The sequence below is a fragment of the Protopterus annectens genome, chromosome 5.part1 (genome assembly GCF_019279795.1).
Source record: "Protopterus annectens isolate FY-2018-M chromosome 5.part1, PAN1.0, whole genome shotgun sequence".
NCBI classification, from domain to species: domain Eukaryota; kingdom Metazoa; phylum Chordata; order Ceratodontiformes; family Protopteridae; genus Protopterus; species Protopterus annectens.
The window spans coordinates 412,984,499-413,001,677 of record NC_056736.1 but is presented as its reverse complement, the minus strand read 5'-3'; the positions used below and the strand labels follow the sequence as shown (position 1 = coordinate 413,001,677).

General features: G+C 44.8%; 1 protein-coding gene across 1 annotated transcript in view; it reads right to left on the bottom strand.

Annotated features, from left to right (window-relative positions):
* The window catches only part of AP1S2 (adaptor related protein complex 1 subunit sigma 2), a 668,868-nt gene that overhangs the window by 573,663 nt on the left and 78,026 nt on the right, over nucleotides 1-17,179 (bottom strand). The window contains exon 2 of the mRNA XM_044073069.1: nucleotides 5,962-6,140. Within this exon, the coding sequence (XP_043929004.1) occupies nucleotides 5,962-6,140 (179 nt within the window). The remainder of the gene's footprint in view (nucleotides 1-5,961; nucleotides 6,141-17,179) is intronic.

The window sequence follows — 17,179 nt, the reverse complement described above, 5'->3', positions numbered from 1 at the left end:
CACTGAGTGTGGCCATCCACCGGTGAAAGCATATGGCCACACTCGGTGCATTTAGAGAAGATCGGTTTTGGGGCCTCTGACATGATACTACAAAAAAAAAGCAAACTCACTCACACAAGGCCCCAAACACACACCGACCCACACAAACACTATGCACCAGCGAGGGAGGGGAGGAATTTACAATAACAAAAAATACAAGATTCTAAATACAAGATTCTAAGGCTAAAATAAAAGGGAACCTAACACTCAACCTTTTACTAAAAATTTACAACAATAAGTATAATAAGTTGAAAACTTATCTGCATATACTAGGAGCTCTGAATCTAGCTGCTTTCACTAAGCGTAGCAAACTAGATCTGAGGTCAGTCAGGGTTGGCAGGGGATTATGGGTAAGGGGAGGAGCTAGGAGCACGGATCTGATAGCTGTGAAACAAGTTGCCGGCTCGGATCAGAGATCGGATCAGATACCCAAAGGTTGCTGACAAATGAAGTACCTACTTCAGATCTGAAGATATTCATTCAACAATTAGGCTAAGGGGTACTTTTATTTGAGTTGTTTACCAGCTGGCAACTAGCGTTTTGTAACTGAAATTAAAAAGAGGAGAAGTTTTATACAGCACAAACTTGTAAAACAGACTGAAAGTAATCATTAAATTAACAGTGTAGGTGTCAGAAGCACTAGGGTTAGTAGATATTTTTTCTTTTGTTTCAGCAGAAGATGTGATTGCATTTACAGTAGTCTTGACTGGGTTGTTTGCGTTTGAGGGCAAGAGTAAATCAGTACTTGCAGTTTTTATCTTTTGTTTATAAATAAGTATTCCTTAGTTCAGCTAACTTCAAGGCTGCCAACAAAAGGTAAATGGAAAGCTGCCTTAATAAGAACCATGCCAACTACCTACAGATATTCACCAAGGTAGGTACTTTGCCCTTTCTTGTGTATACTGCCTGTCAACAACATGGTCAGCCGCTCCAACACTCCATCTAGCTCATTACAAAGATGATACCACTCTACTGTGTCAAGCTGACTCCATTAAAGAAGCACAGGCTATGCTGCCAGAAGGCCTGAGGTGCTTTGACCACTGGTTAATTACAGTCTCTAAAGCTAAACATATCAAATATAACATGCATGCTATTCATTTGTCTTTAGGTCAAAATAACAGCTTTAGCAGCATTAGATTACTGCAACACATGGGACTACGTCACTTCAATAATGTACCTGGGGTTTCTCAAACACCAAAATAGATGTCTGATGAACATATCCTGTACTCTTTCAAAAGATGTCAGAAAAAACATATGCTATGACTACAAAGTCAAGTATAACCTCACTGCTGAATTATAACTAATTTCAGTGAATGTCCTGCTTTACCAAAACTACTTGATTCTACTTCAAACATTAATCATACTACTTTGATAAGATATCAGCATCCTGTCACATGGTAACAAAATCTGATTGCCAAATCATTCTGGAATAAGCTGCTCTGTACAGTCCTGCAAAGAAACTAGAATGGTTTAAATTAGAAAACAACGTTAATACAAGTCACATTAACTTGTCGATACCATATAATGTCCACACATCATGTCTCACAAATCTAATACCAAACCTTCATGCTGTTAAAAGCAGCCAAGACATGTTCTGCCAAAAGCTCTTCTCCCACCACCAAACTGGAGTTTGTAATTTTCTGCACAAAACTGTTAAGAATGGAGCACCCTTCATTTCTAAACCATAATCATGGTATTTAAATAGCTAATGCCCTGTGGCATTACCTAGGGATAGGTAATATAGAAGTATGACGATATAAGAAGTGTGAGGCTCAATCCACAGCTTCGCAACACATTAAAAAAATATTGATGGCTTGCTGTTGCACCTTTAAACTGATTTTAAAGGGAGTGTATCCCCACCATGGGGGCACACCCTTGCTGCCTTGGACTTGGAATGCATTCCCCCCAACATCTGCACTTTCAGTTCCACTATTCCAAAGACAACATCTGCGGACTTCAAAATTTCAAAAGACAGCCTTGACATAGCTAATCCACTTGTAGCTACCAATCAATACTTTTACCTCCAATATCCAGTACTAGTTTCAAACATTCTCATGTTAATTGTAACTCCATTTTCTTGTCAGGCAGTTTGGCGCAGACCATGACTAATATACCTATACTGTGCAGAAGTCCTGGCTTTGACTTCCACTGTTTCCATTTGTTTACTGCGTGACACTCACCAAATTGCTTAACCAGATATTGATCTCAGGCTGAAACTGAAATGGGTAAATGGGGATCTGTGTTTAAAAATATACTACTACTGATTATTCAAAAGCCATGGTAATGCACAGAAAATAATAACAGTCAGCCACACTAAACACCTTCACCATCCTCTTTATTGTAGTTCTCACCTTCACCATCCTCTTTATTGTAGTTCTCACTAAAGAATAAGAAGAACTGCATATTTGTTTGTCTTTTCCACAGATCCATTTACCCCAGAAATCTTTCCACTCTTTATAATGCAATTCTTACAATTTTTCCTTCTTATCTATTACTTTTTCACTTCTTTTTGTCAAGCCATATATTTAAAGTACGGGTGGAGTACACTTGTTTGTCCTCACCCGACATGGACTCTGGGGGGGATGCAGCGTACTCTTTAATCAGGTCCCGCTGCATCCTGATGACATGTGCCATGTAGTTCAGCGCTCTCAAAGAGAAGGTTGCTGAACTAAAAACTCGCTTCCCAATGCGATCCATCGAGCGGGACTCTTTGCCCGGAGGATGCATAGAGGGACTCTCCTGTGCTAACTCCCTCTTCGTGGCTGCAGCCATCATCATGGCATCTACCGGGGGGCCCTTGCTCCAGTGAGTACGGTCCGCCGGGGGGCTCAGGATACGGTCCGGACGCTTGGGTACAGGCTCAACGGTGTCCGGATCCTTCCATGCTCTGGTGGATATAAGGTCCACCAGAGGATCGGCAGGAGGGGACACCCAAGAGGTAGATGGACCCGCCTCGAATGCTCCAAGAACACAGACTCGTCTGAGGAGGCCTTGGGGGCAGACCACCCCCCCCTGATCCTTAACATCTCCATAATGTCTCCAAAGGAGACGTCTTCCGGGTTGGTGATCTTGGGGAGCCCTCCCCTTCATCCAAGTCTGTGTCTTCGGTAATGGACTCTGGGGAGTCCATGTGCCTCCTTTTGCACTTACGCTTCCAAGGCACTTCCTCGGGGGGACTGTCCGAGGAGTCCTCTTCAGCAGCTAGATAGGGAACTACTTGGGACATCGAGGCGGGCTGTCCCTGGGACCAGCTGATGGGAGCCTGGCCCAGCTGCAAGGGAGTGCGGGGTGGAGCCGTGGCAGGGACCGGGGGTCCGGTAGTCCTCAACAGCGCCCTTTCCACTACGTTGAAGGCCGAGGGGAAGCCAGCTTCTCTAAGCCCCGAGAGCCGACCCCCACTCGGATCCGACGCACGGACCGGAGTCGGTGCCGAAACCGTCGGATCCGAGAGACCGGTGTGCTCCGACTTAGACGGAGCCGAAGACACACCAGCTCCCTCGGATCCGAGGCTCGGCCCTCGGCTCAGAGAGGTCAGGTCCGAAGTACCCGAAGCACTCAAGGGATGGGTCGGATCCGAGGTGCGCCGACCTATCGGATACGACCCACCCCCGGATCCAACTCTGCCCGGCACCGACAGCTCCGAACCCGGGGTGTGGGTCGGAGAAGGAGCCAAGGGGGTGAAAAAAGGGGTCGAAGCCCCTCCCGGATTGGGGGGGGGGCTAAGAGCACTCCCATTTGCATCTGGGCCTGGATGAAACGCCTCATCATCCGGTCCATGTCTGCTTCACTCATTGAAAAGGTGGATCTAGATGAGGCCACCGAAGCGGACCTAGAGAGCCGCCTCGGGAACCTCACTGAAGGGCTATCCTCCTCCTCCTCGGCCCAGAAGAGAACTGAGGGGAGTGGAGCCGAGGAGAAGGTCTAGAAGACACAGGGGAGGCCCGTTTAGACGGAGGAGCCGAACTTGAGGTCTCGGCTCTCCGTTTGTGGTGCCTCTCCTTGTGTCTCCCCTTCTTCTCTTTCTCCCTTGTAGTCTCCCTCTCCTCTGGCTTTTTGGTGGGAGGTTGAGTCCCTGCCGGGGGAGGGGAGACCGCAGCACCCATGGAAGGCTGCTGGCTAGTAGGGGCAGAGGCCGGAGCCGCATCTGGAGGGAGAAGTCCCGCCAGAACAAGCTTCGACCTCCGCTCCCTTAAAGCCCGGGGGTTGAACCCTGCACATATGGTACAACCAGATGACAGGTGCTCAACCCCCAAGCATTTAACGCACTGAGTGTGGCCATCTGCTGGGGACAGCTTATGGCCACACTCGGTACATTTAGAAAACACTGCCTTATGGGCTTCTGACATCCTAAGCCCTAACAGGCCTAAAACACACAGTACGAACAAATACACAAACTACGCAAAATCCGTTAAAAAAATTAACAAGATAGAGAGAGGAAAGCCTAACACATACACTCTAACTAACTAAATATTAAAAGTTTAAAGTTTTTAAAATTTTTTAGTCAAAACTCTTATCTTTCACCAGGAGCTCGAGGAGTCCGTTGCAACTTGAAAAGCGGCAAACGAAATCTGAGGTCAGTTAGGGCTTGGCAGGGGATTATGGGTAGAGGGAGGAGCTAGGAGCTCGGATCCTAAGCTTTTGAAATCCCGGCTCGGATCCGAGGTCAGATCCGAAACCCACAGGTTGCAGACAAATGAAGTCTGCCTACTTCAGATGTATTGTTTCTCCCGTTTTTTTGTCTTCTGGGGACAACCACAGACACACAGACACACAGACACACAGACACACAGACACACAAAACCTGCTGTCTCTCTTGCCACAGAAACTCTTCTATTAATAATTTTTGCCTTTATTACTACCCCACATCCCATACATCTCACCCCAGAAATTAGAACTATCAATACTGCTGTGCCAGCTGATATTTTATCATACGGTTATTCCTCTTGGCATTCGTTAATTCGTTTTTGGATATGTACTTACCTGTTCAGAGGTGTGGGACAGCCTGGCACTCAACACAGAAAACCAGTCCTGGATGTGGTCAGTTTATCATAGCTTCCTTTAGTCACTTGCTAATTCTATGTACTGGGCTCCAATGAACAGTGTCATGCTTGTTGATGGAATGTTTAACCTGAAATGAAGCATTCTTTGGGCACTCAAACTGTGCAGTATTTTGCTTGAGGTTTGTTTTTTATTATTTACTCAGTCAAACAAATGACAAAAGCAAGCTAAGGGAATCAAAGCTGGGTTACAGAATGAAGCTCATTACCAGCTCAGAGTTTAATCCTCTGTGCTAAACTGTCAGTCATGTTGATTTTTCATCACTAAACTGAACTCTACAATCATATGCATTTATTTTTGGAGTACTTTGAAAGAGTTTTCATGATTTAAACATGTGAAGACTGCAGTATGTATGCACTACTGGTGCTTTCACTTCAGGTTCCACTAAAAATGGGCCCTGCCCAGTTGAACAAACTCTACATCTATCAATCAGTCAATAAATGAATAAAGTTTGTATGCAACAAATGAAAAAAAAATAGTAAGATATAAAAGCTTAAAGAATAATTTTGTAACTGAAGTAACCTAAACCATGTTGGATAGAAGAAGCAGACTGAGCTCACATATGGGAGCCTCTGTGCCATCTGTAATACATGCTTTAGCCAAGTAAAGGTAGCCATTAGCAACAGCATCTAAAGATTCTGACAAGTGGTGCAACTGCTACCATGTGGCAGAACCACCTCTGAGGTTAATCATCACATTTTGAACAAATGAACACACAAAAATACATGTTTGCCTGCCTGCAAAAGTGGCACTTTCTATACATTTTTCCTATACTGCAGTCTCAGCACTGAACATTCAGTCTTGTAAATATTTGTTTAATTCAAATAGCCTCTGTAATGCCACAACCTATAATGCACAACCTACCTTTTGTAAACAATTTTCAGGTCCCTCCACTCCAGAAAGCTGCACATTTTGGGTTTTCTGGCCAGTACAGTCTGAACAAGCTCTCTAGTAATTTTCTTTTTCTCCTTGTCAGATAGTGGTACATACCACTTCTGAAGCCGCAGCTTTCCCTGACGACTAAACAGTAACATAAATTGCATCTGTGGAGTAAAAAGAAATTTTATTCAACATACGTAGTCCTTTGTCACTGGTACATGAAAGAATATGCTAGTCAATTAACTTCTAAAGCTATTATTAGAACACAAGAAAAGCATGTGTTCTTAAGTTAGAGCAAAGTAACTAATTTCAAAATGGTCTCAAAACTCACTACATAAATTATTCATGAAGAAACAGTACACTGAAATTCGACAAGACATAAGAAAACCATAAACATAACTGCAAAATTAGCAACTTTGAGCACGATACCTGTTCTAGGTATTCTGCTGTTTTATTTTGTTGCTGTTCAAAATAGGCCCAAGTTATCACTCAAATGTCTCTACCACTGCAATCGTTTCAAACGGATTTAGACCCAATGTACAACAGTTATAGGTACTTGCAACCAAAACATCTATGAGATGAGGTCTACTTGCAGCAAATACAAAGGACTGATGCCTGTCGTGACATCAGTGTAAGAAAGTTTGGGTTTACTTTAGTGTATCGATGACAAACTGCCCAATTCCACCAATGCCGACCACACTGTCCTGCCATCTTAAAAGACCACCAAAAATAAAGGGAATGGCTCCAAAGTAACAGTGTTCTTGCAGGGGGCATAGCTTCCCTGCCCTGCCAGTGTGACAGACTCTACCCACATAACTCTGATCTCGAAATATAAAACCATCGAGGATGCATCAACTTGGAGAAGATAACTTAACGTATTAGGCCTTTCCCAAAGCTACTGCAACCTTGGTAGCATTATATTTAAGATGGGGGGTGGGTCACAGACCCCAAATGGGAGGGTGGATAGAGGGAGATGAAACTCCCCTGCAAAAATACACTCCTAATCTGCAATAATGGCATACACTGGGTGACAGTACATTGGTTCACTGTATGTTGATCATAGCAACGTCTGCAGCAGTAATCCAAAGAACACCCAAAACTTTCTCAGGCTATCAAGCTCCACATTTAGCCCGCAACGCACTACTCCTTCTTGCCTCTGCTCAGTTCTAGACCCTATGCTTGCATTCAACCACACAGCACAATGCAAGGGAATAGAGGCAACAGACCTTCTCTCTCACATCTTGCATTATGATAAATATTCATAAAAAACAGGCGTGTTATGGTACTTACCACAACAGTAGATCTTTAAGAAGAGGTCGTAAAAATATAAATCAAAACATTTGGGTTTACTTCTTTTGGTCCAACCGGATTTTTCAAGTTGTCTTCCGTTCCTGGTGAAGGCTAACACTGACTTTTTTCCTGAGAAAATAATGTCTAAAGGTAGTCCAAGAAACACACACAAATCCAGCGGGCATGTATGTGCAAGTAAGTTTAGCACCTTTCAAATAGGGACGCCAACACTTTTGCCTAGCCAAGGAAAGACTATGTGATTGAATGTACATGTATGCATGTAAAGGTCAAGCCCCAAATACTGGCTGACACTAAAGTCCTCTTGCACAGACACTGGGGTATCCACTTCAATGCTTTCATAAGAAGTTAACAAAGAAACTTCTAATGTAATCCAGGATTCTGTTAAAAACCCGTAAGGCAAGCATTCCACATCAGACTAAAAAGTGCAAATGGGGGCATTGCTAAGACAGGTAAAGAGGACTGCTACTAATGGATGATTGTACCATTTCCCCAACTTCAGAAGGATAAACTATGTGCACACCGTATGGAAGTAATGCAGTGTATGTAACAAAGCCAATATGGAAGCCAAAATGGCTAGCCTCTCCAAACTACAGTAATTTTGCATGGACAGCTACAGACTAAAGGATACAACCTGAATGGTTTGAAGACTGAGGTGCGCAGACTGGGCAGGTAATAAGAAGCAACTGATGCTAAAGTAATGGCAGAAGAAGATTACCTATACAGCCATTCCTGTACCACTGTAAATATTTTACAACCAAATGTCTCAAACAGTGTACAGCCTGGGACAATAACTTTTGAATTAGTAGACTAGTAGAGGGACTATAAAAGGCAGAGGAAAAACTGTGTTTCTAAAAAACTACAAATCAAATAGCTTCTAATGTTTTTGCAAAGTACTGGATAAAGAAGTTATGTCCTTACCATAACGTTCCATGTGGAGTGTTCATCTCGCCTTGGTTATTACACATGGGTTCGGAGCCGATCCTCGGCTCCGTGCCGGCCGACTGCAAGCTCTGCATCGAGAAGAAGCTTGAGGACATCTAATACCCACAATCCCCCTCTGCCTTTACCTCAGATCTAGTTTGCAAGCAAACCAGACATAAAGCACGCACACATGCCAACTATATACATAAAAGTACATATATACAAACATACCAAGGGTATGATAGTAACACTAATACTGCAACAGCAGAAGGAGAATACTCCAGACCAGGCACCAAATCGAACGTTCTTCCTAAGGGTGGGAAGGGTGGGAGTGTAATAACCAAGGCGAGATGAACACTCCACATGGAACGTTATGGTAAGGACATAACTTCTTTATGTGAGTGTTCAATCTCGCCTTTGTTCTTACACATGGGTAGCGTCCCTAGCTCCATGATCCTGAGGAACTCAAGGGATAACGTTCTTGAGCACAGTGGAACCAAAGGTTGCCCTATCCCTAGAAACCCTGTCCACTTTGTAATGAGAGATAAATGTATGTGGTTTAGCCCAAGTAGCAGCCGCACAAATAGTGTCTAAGGGTAAGCGAGTTGCGTGAGCCAAAGATGTAGACACTGATCTGGTAGAATGTCCTTTGGGTTTTGCTGATAATGCTTGGTCAGAGGCTTCATAAACATATGTGATACAGTCAGTTAGCCATTTAGAAAGAGTTCGTTTTGTAACTGCAAGACCCTTTCTGCTGTCAGCAAAAGCTACAAATAGTTGATCAGATTTCCTGTGATCTTTTGTTCTATCCAAATAAAATCTGAGTTGTCTATGGACGTCCAGTTTGTGCAACATATACTCCAATTTATTAGAGTGGTTCTTAAAGAAGGTGGGTAATTCAATGGACTGATTAATATTACTAGAAGAACAAACTTTGGGAAGAAAGGATGGATTAGTGCGTAGGGATACTCTGTCAGAATGAAATATTAAATAAGGATGTTTGACCGAAAGGGCCTGAAGCTCAGACACTCGTCTAGCAGATGTAATGGCCACTAGAAATAATGTTTTCCATGACAAAAATTTCAATGTGCAACTTGAAGCTGGTTCAAAGGGTGGCAACATCAATTTAGAGAGCAACAGGTTCAAATTCCACGGTGATGTCGGACTTCTGACTGGTGGCCTGATATGAAAAGAACCTTTTAAAAAGGCTTTACAAAGTCTGTGAGCCATAATAGGCGCACCACATTCTTCTACATGATAGTTAGAAATGGCAGCTAACTGTACTCTTAAAGTAGCCGGGGAAGCTCCTTCATGAAATAGTTCAGTCAAGAACTCTAAAACCTTGTTTAACGGAGCTCTAACAGGGTCCAAATGATGTGACTCCAGAAGACAAAACGTTTCCACTTACTGGTGTAAGTCTTTGTAGTGGAAACTTTATGAGAAGCTACTAAAATATCTTGAACCGCCGATGTAAGGGGAACCGACCTGGCTAAAAAGAGGAGGGGAGCAGCCAAGCTGCTAGATGGAGAGATTCTAGAGATGGGTGAGGAACTCCTGACGAGTGAGTCAGTAGATCTGGCTCTGGGTCCAGCATCCAAGGTCCCCGAATGCGGTGAATCAATAGAAAGGGAACCAAATTTGACGAGGCCAGAGCGGGCAATGAGAATAATAGTCCTCTGAAGGTTGTTGGCTTTCTGTAGAAACTTTGCAATCAGGGAAATGGAGGAAAAGCATATAGGAGACCCGGGGCCAATCGTGCACCAGCGTCCCTGGGGACTTCCCTGGAGGGTAATAGGGCAAAGTAGCTCCTGCATTTGGCGTTCATTGGAGACGCAAACAGATTGCAGGTAGGCTGGCCCCATTTGCGAAAAATCCTTCGCAACTGACTGTTTGAGGGACCACTCGTGAGGCAATAGTATTGCCCTGCTCAGCCTGTCGGCTATAACGTTGGATGACCCGGGATGTGCGTTGCGATCAGAAAGCGACCGTGGACTCTGCCCATTGCCAAATTCTCATGGCCTCTCTGCATAGTTGGTAAGACCTGGTTCCCCTTGCTTGTTTATGTACCAGACTACGGACATGTTGTCTGTCTGAACTGCAATGGTCCCTGGAGGAAGAAGGGGAGCAAAGTGTTGCAACACCAAAAACTGCCCTCAACTCCAGAACATTGATGTGCAGATTGTACTCCAGATTGGTCCATTCGCCTTGGACTGTCTGTCCCTGAAAGATGCCCCCCCACCCTATCAGGGAAGCGTCCGTGGTTATCGTCGCTGACGGTGCGGGTAGCACAAACGGTCTTCCGGTGGATAGGTTGCAAGTCTGTAACCACCACATTAGGTGTGATTTGCATGTTTTCGTTATCAATATTTCGTGAGTCAGTGGAAGTTGTTGGAATGACCATTGTGCAAACAGAAGCCATTGTAGCACTCTCATGTGCAGTCTTCCCAATGGTATCGCAATAAGAGAAGCTGCCATGAGACCCAAGACTTTCAGAACAATTTTGCGGTGACTTTCTGGACGACAGAAGGGAAATGTTGGTTTGAAGTGCTACTATTCTTTCTGTAGGAAGTTTTAGAACTAAATGATGCGTATCTAATTCCGCTCCTATGAATAAGATATGCTGTGATGGCTGTAGCAAAGATTTTTCAAATTTACTGAAATTCCAAGGTGTGTACAAAGTTGTAGGGTGTAATCCCTGGCTTGTATCAGTTGACGCCTGGTGGTGGCAGACAGGAGCCAGTCGTCCAGATACGGAAACACCTGGAATCCTAGGCGCCTCAGATGAGACGCTACCACTGCCATGCATTTGGTGAAGACCCTGGGGCTGTAGTCAGACCAAAGGGCAGGGCTCGAAACTGATAGTGACTGGCTCCCAGCCGAAGCGCAAATGATCCCTGGACGCCCTGGCCATTTTGATGTGGTAGTATCGTCCTTCAGATCTATCGAGCACATCCAGTCGTCCTTCCGTAAGAATGGAAGGATCGATTGAAGCGTGACCATTCGGAACTTTTCCTTCTTGACAAAGGTGTTGAGATGGCTTAGGTCCAGAATTGGCCTCCAGTCCCCTGTTTTCTTTGGAACTAAAAAGAACCTTGAGTAAGTTCCGAATCCTATTTGGTCCGCTGGGACTGGTTGGATGACTCTTTTTCTAGAAGCTTTGAAATTTCTGCAGCTGCTGGGTCTCGCAGATGGGGTGGTACATCTGGGAGTTTTCTCTTTGGAATGGGTGTGGATAGAAATGGGATTTTGTAACCTCTGGTAACAATGCTTTTTACCCAATTGTCTGAAGAAAGGTTTTGCCAGGCCTGAGGGTATAAAGCTAAGCGACCCCCGACTGCCTCCAGAGCAGGACAGTCGGGCCTCCTCTCAGGAGTGCTGAAAAGGTTTGCCAGGGAGGTTATCCCTGTCACCTTGGTTTTGCGGACCCCCTCTGCCGCCAGGGCGGCGTCTTCCACCTCTGCCCCCCCCTCTGCCTCTAGAGGGGGCATCACCCTGTGTGTTTGGGAAAGATCCTTGGGGTTTTCAAACCACATTTTCCACCACGTTGCCCTTTGGGGTACGGTCTGGAAGGGGTGGAAAAACAGACTCCGACAGCAGACAGAGTCTTTCCCTCCTGTTCACACCGGGTAAGGGTCTCCTTTACTTTAGGGCCAAAAAGTGTGGCTCCATCAAATGGGGCGTTAGTAAAGGAAGACTTGAAGGCTTCCGAACGAACATAACCCCAACCAGGATAGGCTACGAAGAGCAATCCCAGAAGCCGCTGCCCTACTCGATCCTTCGCTGCGTAGGATATCAGCCTCATGGACGAGTTTACAATGGATGTAAGGGTGTTGAGATGCGCTGTAACTTTCTCTGAAACAGCAGCATCTGTAGTACCCTGGAGGGTATCTCCCAACTCTGACTAGATCCCTCTGTAAACGTGTAAAATGAGTCAAATAGTTCAGGGAACGCATAGAAAAGCCGCTGAACTGAAAATGCGCTTCCCGTATCTGTCCATGGTCCTAGAATCTTTGTTAGGCGGATGGACAGATGAGGAAGACTCCGACATCTCCTTTTTCGTGGCCGCTGCCACCACCATGGCATCTACTGGAACTCCTTTGGTGAGGTAAGCCTTGTCCTGTGGTGCCGTAATGTACTTATTTGGCTTCCTAGGGACTGGTTCCACCGTGTCAGGTGTCTCCCGCCCTTGAGCAATCAACTCCATTAATTCATCGAAGGGCGGAGTGACCCAGGAGGAGGAAGGGCGAGCACCAAATGCCTTCAGCAAAACTGACTCATCCTCAGAAGGGGGGAGGGCTTGCCAGTCACCTCTCTGTTTTAGGATCTCCAAGATGTCAGAAAAGAGACATCTTCTGAAGGTGACTTAGGGACCCTTCTGACTCATCTAAGTCAGTATCAGATGTCAAGGATTCTTGTGGAGAATCCAAGTGTCTCCTCTTACACAATCTTTTCCTAGGGACTTCTTCGTGGGGAGCATCCGAAGAAGCCTCCGAGAAGAGGGGCACCCTCCAGGGGTGGCTGAGACACTGGTGCCCGGCGCTTGGACGTGGCCGTGGGTGCAGAGGAGGATAACGGTCCTTTGTGGGGAGGAGAAGCTGTACCTGCTGATGTGGTTGTCTGGGTAGACAACACCTTCCTCATGAGGCCGAAGGCCCCCGGGTCCCAAATCGAGGTATCTCCCGGTTCAAGAAATGGGAAGAATCCCCGAAACAGGAACCGAAGGCACCGACCCGAGGACGGAACCGAGTCGATCCGCCGAGGCCCGAGGGAGCGTTGGAACCGAAACATCGGTCCGAGACTCGGTCCCGGAACCAAGGATGGATCTTCGGCCCCGAGACTCCAGTACCGGATCGGATGGAGTCGAGGTGAACGGTGCCGACCGAGAAAAGGACGGTTCTGGCACCGAGGGCTCCACAATCATCAGTTCAGCTTCTTCCGGCTCCGAAGACTGGACAGGTCTCGGAGGAGGAACAGATGGAGATAGTGGCAGGCCTTCAAGTCTCGACATCAACTGAGAGGAGACCGAGATAAGCTTGGATAGGGCCGTATGCTCCATCAATTTCTGCACCACATGGTCCACATCGGTGTCGGAAAGGGGCCTGGAAGAACGAGTCGAAGGGATCGAAGACGGAGCCGACCTCAACAGGGTCGGTGGAGGGAGCTCCGTCACCGGTTCCAAGACTCGAGGCTCGAAACTGCCAACAGTTGAACACTCGGCCCCGAAGTCTGTGGAACCGGTGATCTAACTTTACCGAAGAGCCCGGAGCCGATGACTTGGGCTCCGACGTCTTCGATTCCTTCGAGGATTTGGATGCCTGGTCTGAAGCATCCAGAGCCTCCTGGAAAGAGGGTTTCAATAACCCTCTATCCATCAGTTTCCTGCGCCTATCTGTCATGACCCTCCCACTAAAAGAGTGACAAATAGAACAGTCCTCTTGTAAGTGGAGTGTGCCAACTCAGTAGACACAGGAACTGTGGTTGTCGTGACCGACATCTTTGGCCACACTGGCAACGTTTGAAACCAGATTTCATTTTCTCAGACATAATGAAGTAAGAGAAAAAAACAGTCAAGTCCAGTAACAGTCAATCCAAGAAAACAGTGTCAAATCCGGTAGAATGTAAGTCCGTTTGTCAATCCAAGTAGGGGTGGTAGGCCCCGAAAAACTCTATACCAGTTATAGTTAAACTAAGTTAAACTAAGTTAACGGTACCGAGAAATTCTGTCTCTACTCACACACCATACACTAACTATCAAAAACTAGTGATCTTAAACAAGTTCTTTTGAAAATTTAACCAAAAGAGTTAAAATCTTATCTGAAAAACCCTCGAGCTAGCCTCCAGCGATGCGAATGCAGCAGCGGCAAACTAGATCTGAGGTAAAGGCAGAGGGGGATTGTGGGTATTAGATGTCCTCGAGCTTCTTCTCGATGCAGAGCTTGCAGTCGGCCGGCACGGAGCCGAGGATCGGCTCCGAACCCATGTGTAAGAACAAAGGCGAGATTGAACACTCTCACATTTTATGTTAGGTTATAAAGGTATGCTTGTGGGAAGACTTCAGTTTTGCAGTCTTCTCAAAAAGTAATAGTTTATCTCTTTACTTTAATATCTGAAACAAAAAGGTGCAGCTACCCCACTAGCATGCCGGCACAATCCTCATGACTCATAAAAAAAGAGCAGCTATAGCTTTGAGGATTACAACAATGTTCACTATGAGGTATTAGGAGTGGCACTGTAAGATGAAACACTGCAAATGATTTGAAGGAAGCTGATCGCTCTTCCCAACCTCAGGGAGAATCAAGAAAGCAGTGCGATGTGGCAGACTCTCAGCTTCATGATCTTGAAACAACCCCAGCTGCAGGACATACTACTGATTGATGGCCAAAGCAATGAAAATACGCTCACATCACTAATCAGTAAATATCAGGAGCAGGACAGGCAACAGCTTCTGATTGAAGGGCTAAATGAAAATAAATAAAACAGCAGTACTGAGACAGACTCTCTCAGATGGGCTGACAGATATGGCCTGGGAAAAGGAATCAAAGCACAGGATGGCAAGGAAATTAGGAACAAAGGGAAAAGAAAAGTGAGAACTGCAGTATTATAAAGGAAGAGATGGTGTAAACATTACCAGATGGGCATGAAAGAAAATTACAGCTGTGTAAGTAAACTTACCAAAACAGTAGATGTTCAAATGATGGAACTATATTATCTAATCAAAGAGGTATTACAGCGAATGCCTCATCGACCCCTAAAGAGCGAACTGCCAATTAAGCGAATGGCGAAATCAGGGATTTACTAAGAACACCTTAAAGTGGGTGGCTTTGCCCCCAAACACCCCCACTAACTAAATATACCAATTCCGAGATTGAACTACAGTGGGGAAAGTGGCAAATTCACACTGATGGCCAAGCAATTTTTTTTACCCCTAGGAAAAAAAAAAATTGCTGATTTGGCTGTTCGCGTAACTGCCGCTTCACTCTTTAAGAGTCGAAGAGGCATTCGCTGTAATGCCTCTCTGATTGGATAATATAGACCCCAAATGATCACTGCCATATATGGTTATTTTGCTATGGATATAACAGCTGCCAAGCTTCCAAAGATTAATGGCACCTTCCACTCACCGAACCCATTACCAGCTAAGCAGAGATACAGAAAGACAGCGATTTGGGCAACAAGCCCTTCAGAGTTTTCAGGCCAACTAAAACAGGCAGGCTAGAACCCTGAAAGAGGTCAATGCTAGGAAAATATAAAGGAAAGACCTCAACCTGACAATAAAAACATACAAAAAATAAGGACGGTTGAGGTAGGGAGCTGCTACTGCAGCAGATGAAGCCACGATCCTGGAAGATTGAGACTTGACCTTGCCTGGAATTGCATTACTATGGTAGGTATAACAAAAGGTAGCAGCATGAGACAGCCATTTTTTTTCACCTTCATAAGAAATGAATAATTGATCAGAGTCTCTGAACATTTTAATTCTGACAAGGTAACATCTAAGTTGCCTATGGACATCCTGAGAATGGAGCATCTTCTCTCCCTCACTCTTAATGGAGCATCCTCTCTCCCTCACTCTTAGGTTCTGGAAAGAAGACCGGGAGGTGGACAGCTTGTCTCAAAGTAAACTCAGACACCACTTTTTACGTATAAAAGGAGCATTAGTTTAAGGAAACCATGTCTGTGTAAAATGAGATAAGGCTGCCCCTCATAGAACCCCCAACTCAAATACTCTTATCGCAGACGTCAGAGCAATCAACAAAATTGTTTTCCATGTTAATAACCACAAATTTATTTATTTATTTTACATTTGCTGACCAGGATAGTCCGACTGGATACATGTTCATTTTCAGTGGAGGCCCAGGGAGAAAAGCTCCAAGATAATAATACACATTGAACATTTACTAAATCCTAGTTTCAAGCAAATTAGTCATAAGCAATACCAGCATTTAGCACATATAGTACTAACTTATTATAAAACACTTTGATAAATATAACATTATTTTCAAAGTTATACATACATAACATTACATTCAGGTTTAAGACACATTGAACCAGTTATGCAATTGACCCTTCCTGAAATGGTGTGGTAGAAAAAAGTTAGGTGCCTTACCTTCAACTACTTCTAAGTAATAGAGAGGTCACTAGTCTGGATTAGTGCAAGGACATAACCAATGACTTCTGAAGTATTTCTTGAGTTTGTTTTTGAATAGAGTTAGTGAGGGTTATAGGATCAAGTCATCTGGGAGTCTGTTCCACGTTTTTCTAACAGAGTTGGCAAACAGACAGTTCACAGCTCAGTAGTTGGATCTGTATGTTTGAACTAGGAGTCTAGTGGATGATCACAGTGGCCGGTGCCTAATAAGCTAGTTCAAGTGGAGCAAGAGTTCATTTTTCCAAAATAAATTGTAGATTCCAAGAAGGAGCCACCTGTTTTCTAGGAAGCATGTTACGCAACACCCCCTTCAAAAACATTTTAACATGGAAATGCATTGAAAGGGGAAAATGCATGGACAGACATACTGAAATGGTACACAAAAGTATACCTCTATAGAGGAGTGAGAATGGCCAAACGATAACAAACACAAACATTGTAGAACCAAATACTAGCCTTTAAAGGGTCTTTGTTCTTAATATGGCACCAACCAAAAAATCTTTTAGGAAACTGTATATTAGCAAATCTATTAGTATGCTTCTTTGCCTCCTTTAACACCTGCTGCACCTCCTCAGAAAATAGCTGGCTAAAAAGGTATGAAAACCAACATCCAAGCAGTTAGTCAAAGCTGTTTCAAGTTGGAGAGCATCAAACACCCTCTTGTCTTTGTAAACTGGTCCAGTCTATGCGGAAGCTTGAGGTAACTGCACTTGCCCATTTCCAGACCTGATTGCACAGAGTCCAGAACCAGAATTTTGGCAGCTGTTGTGAATGAAGGCAGACAGAATTCTCAGACATGTTCCTCACAACTAGACCAATTCC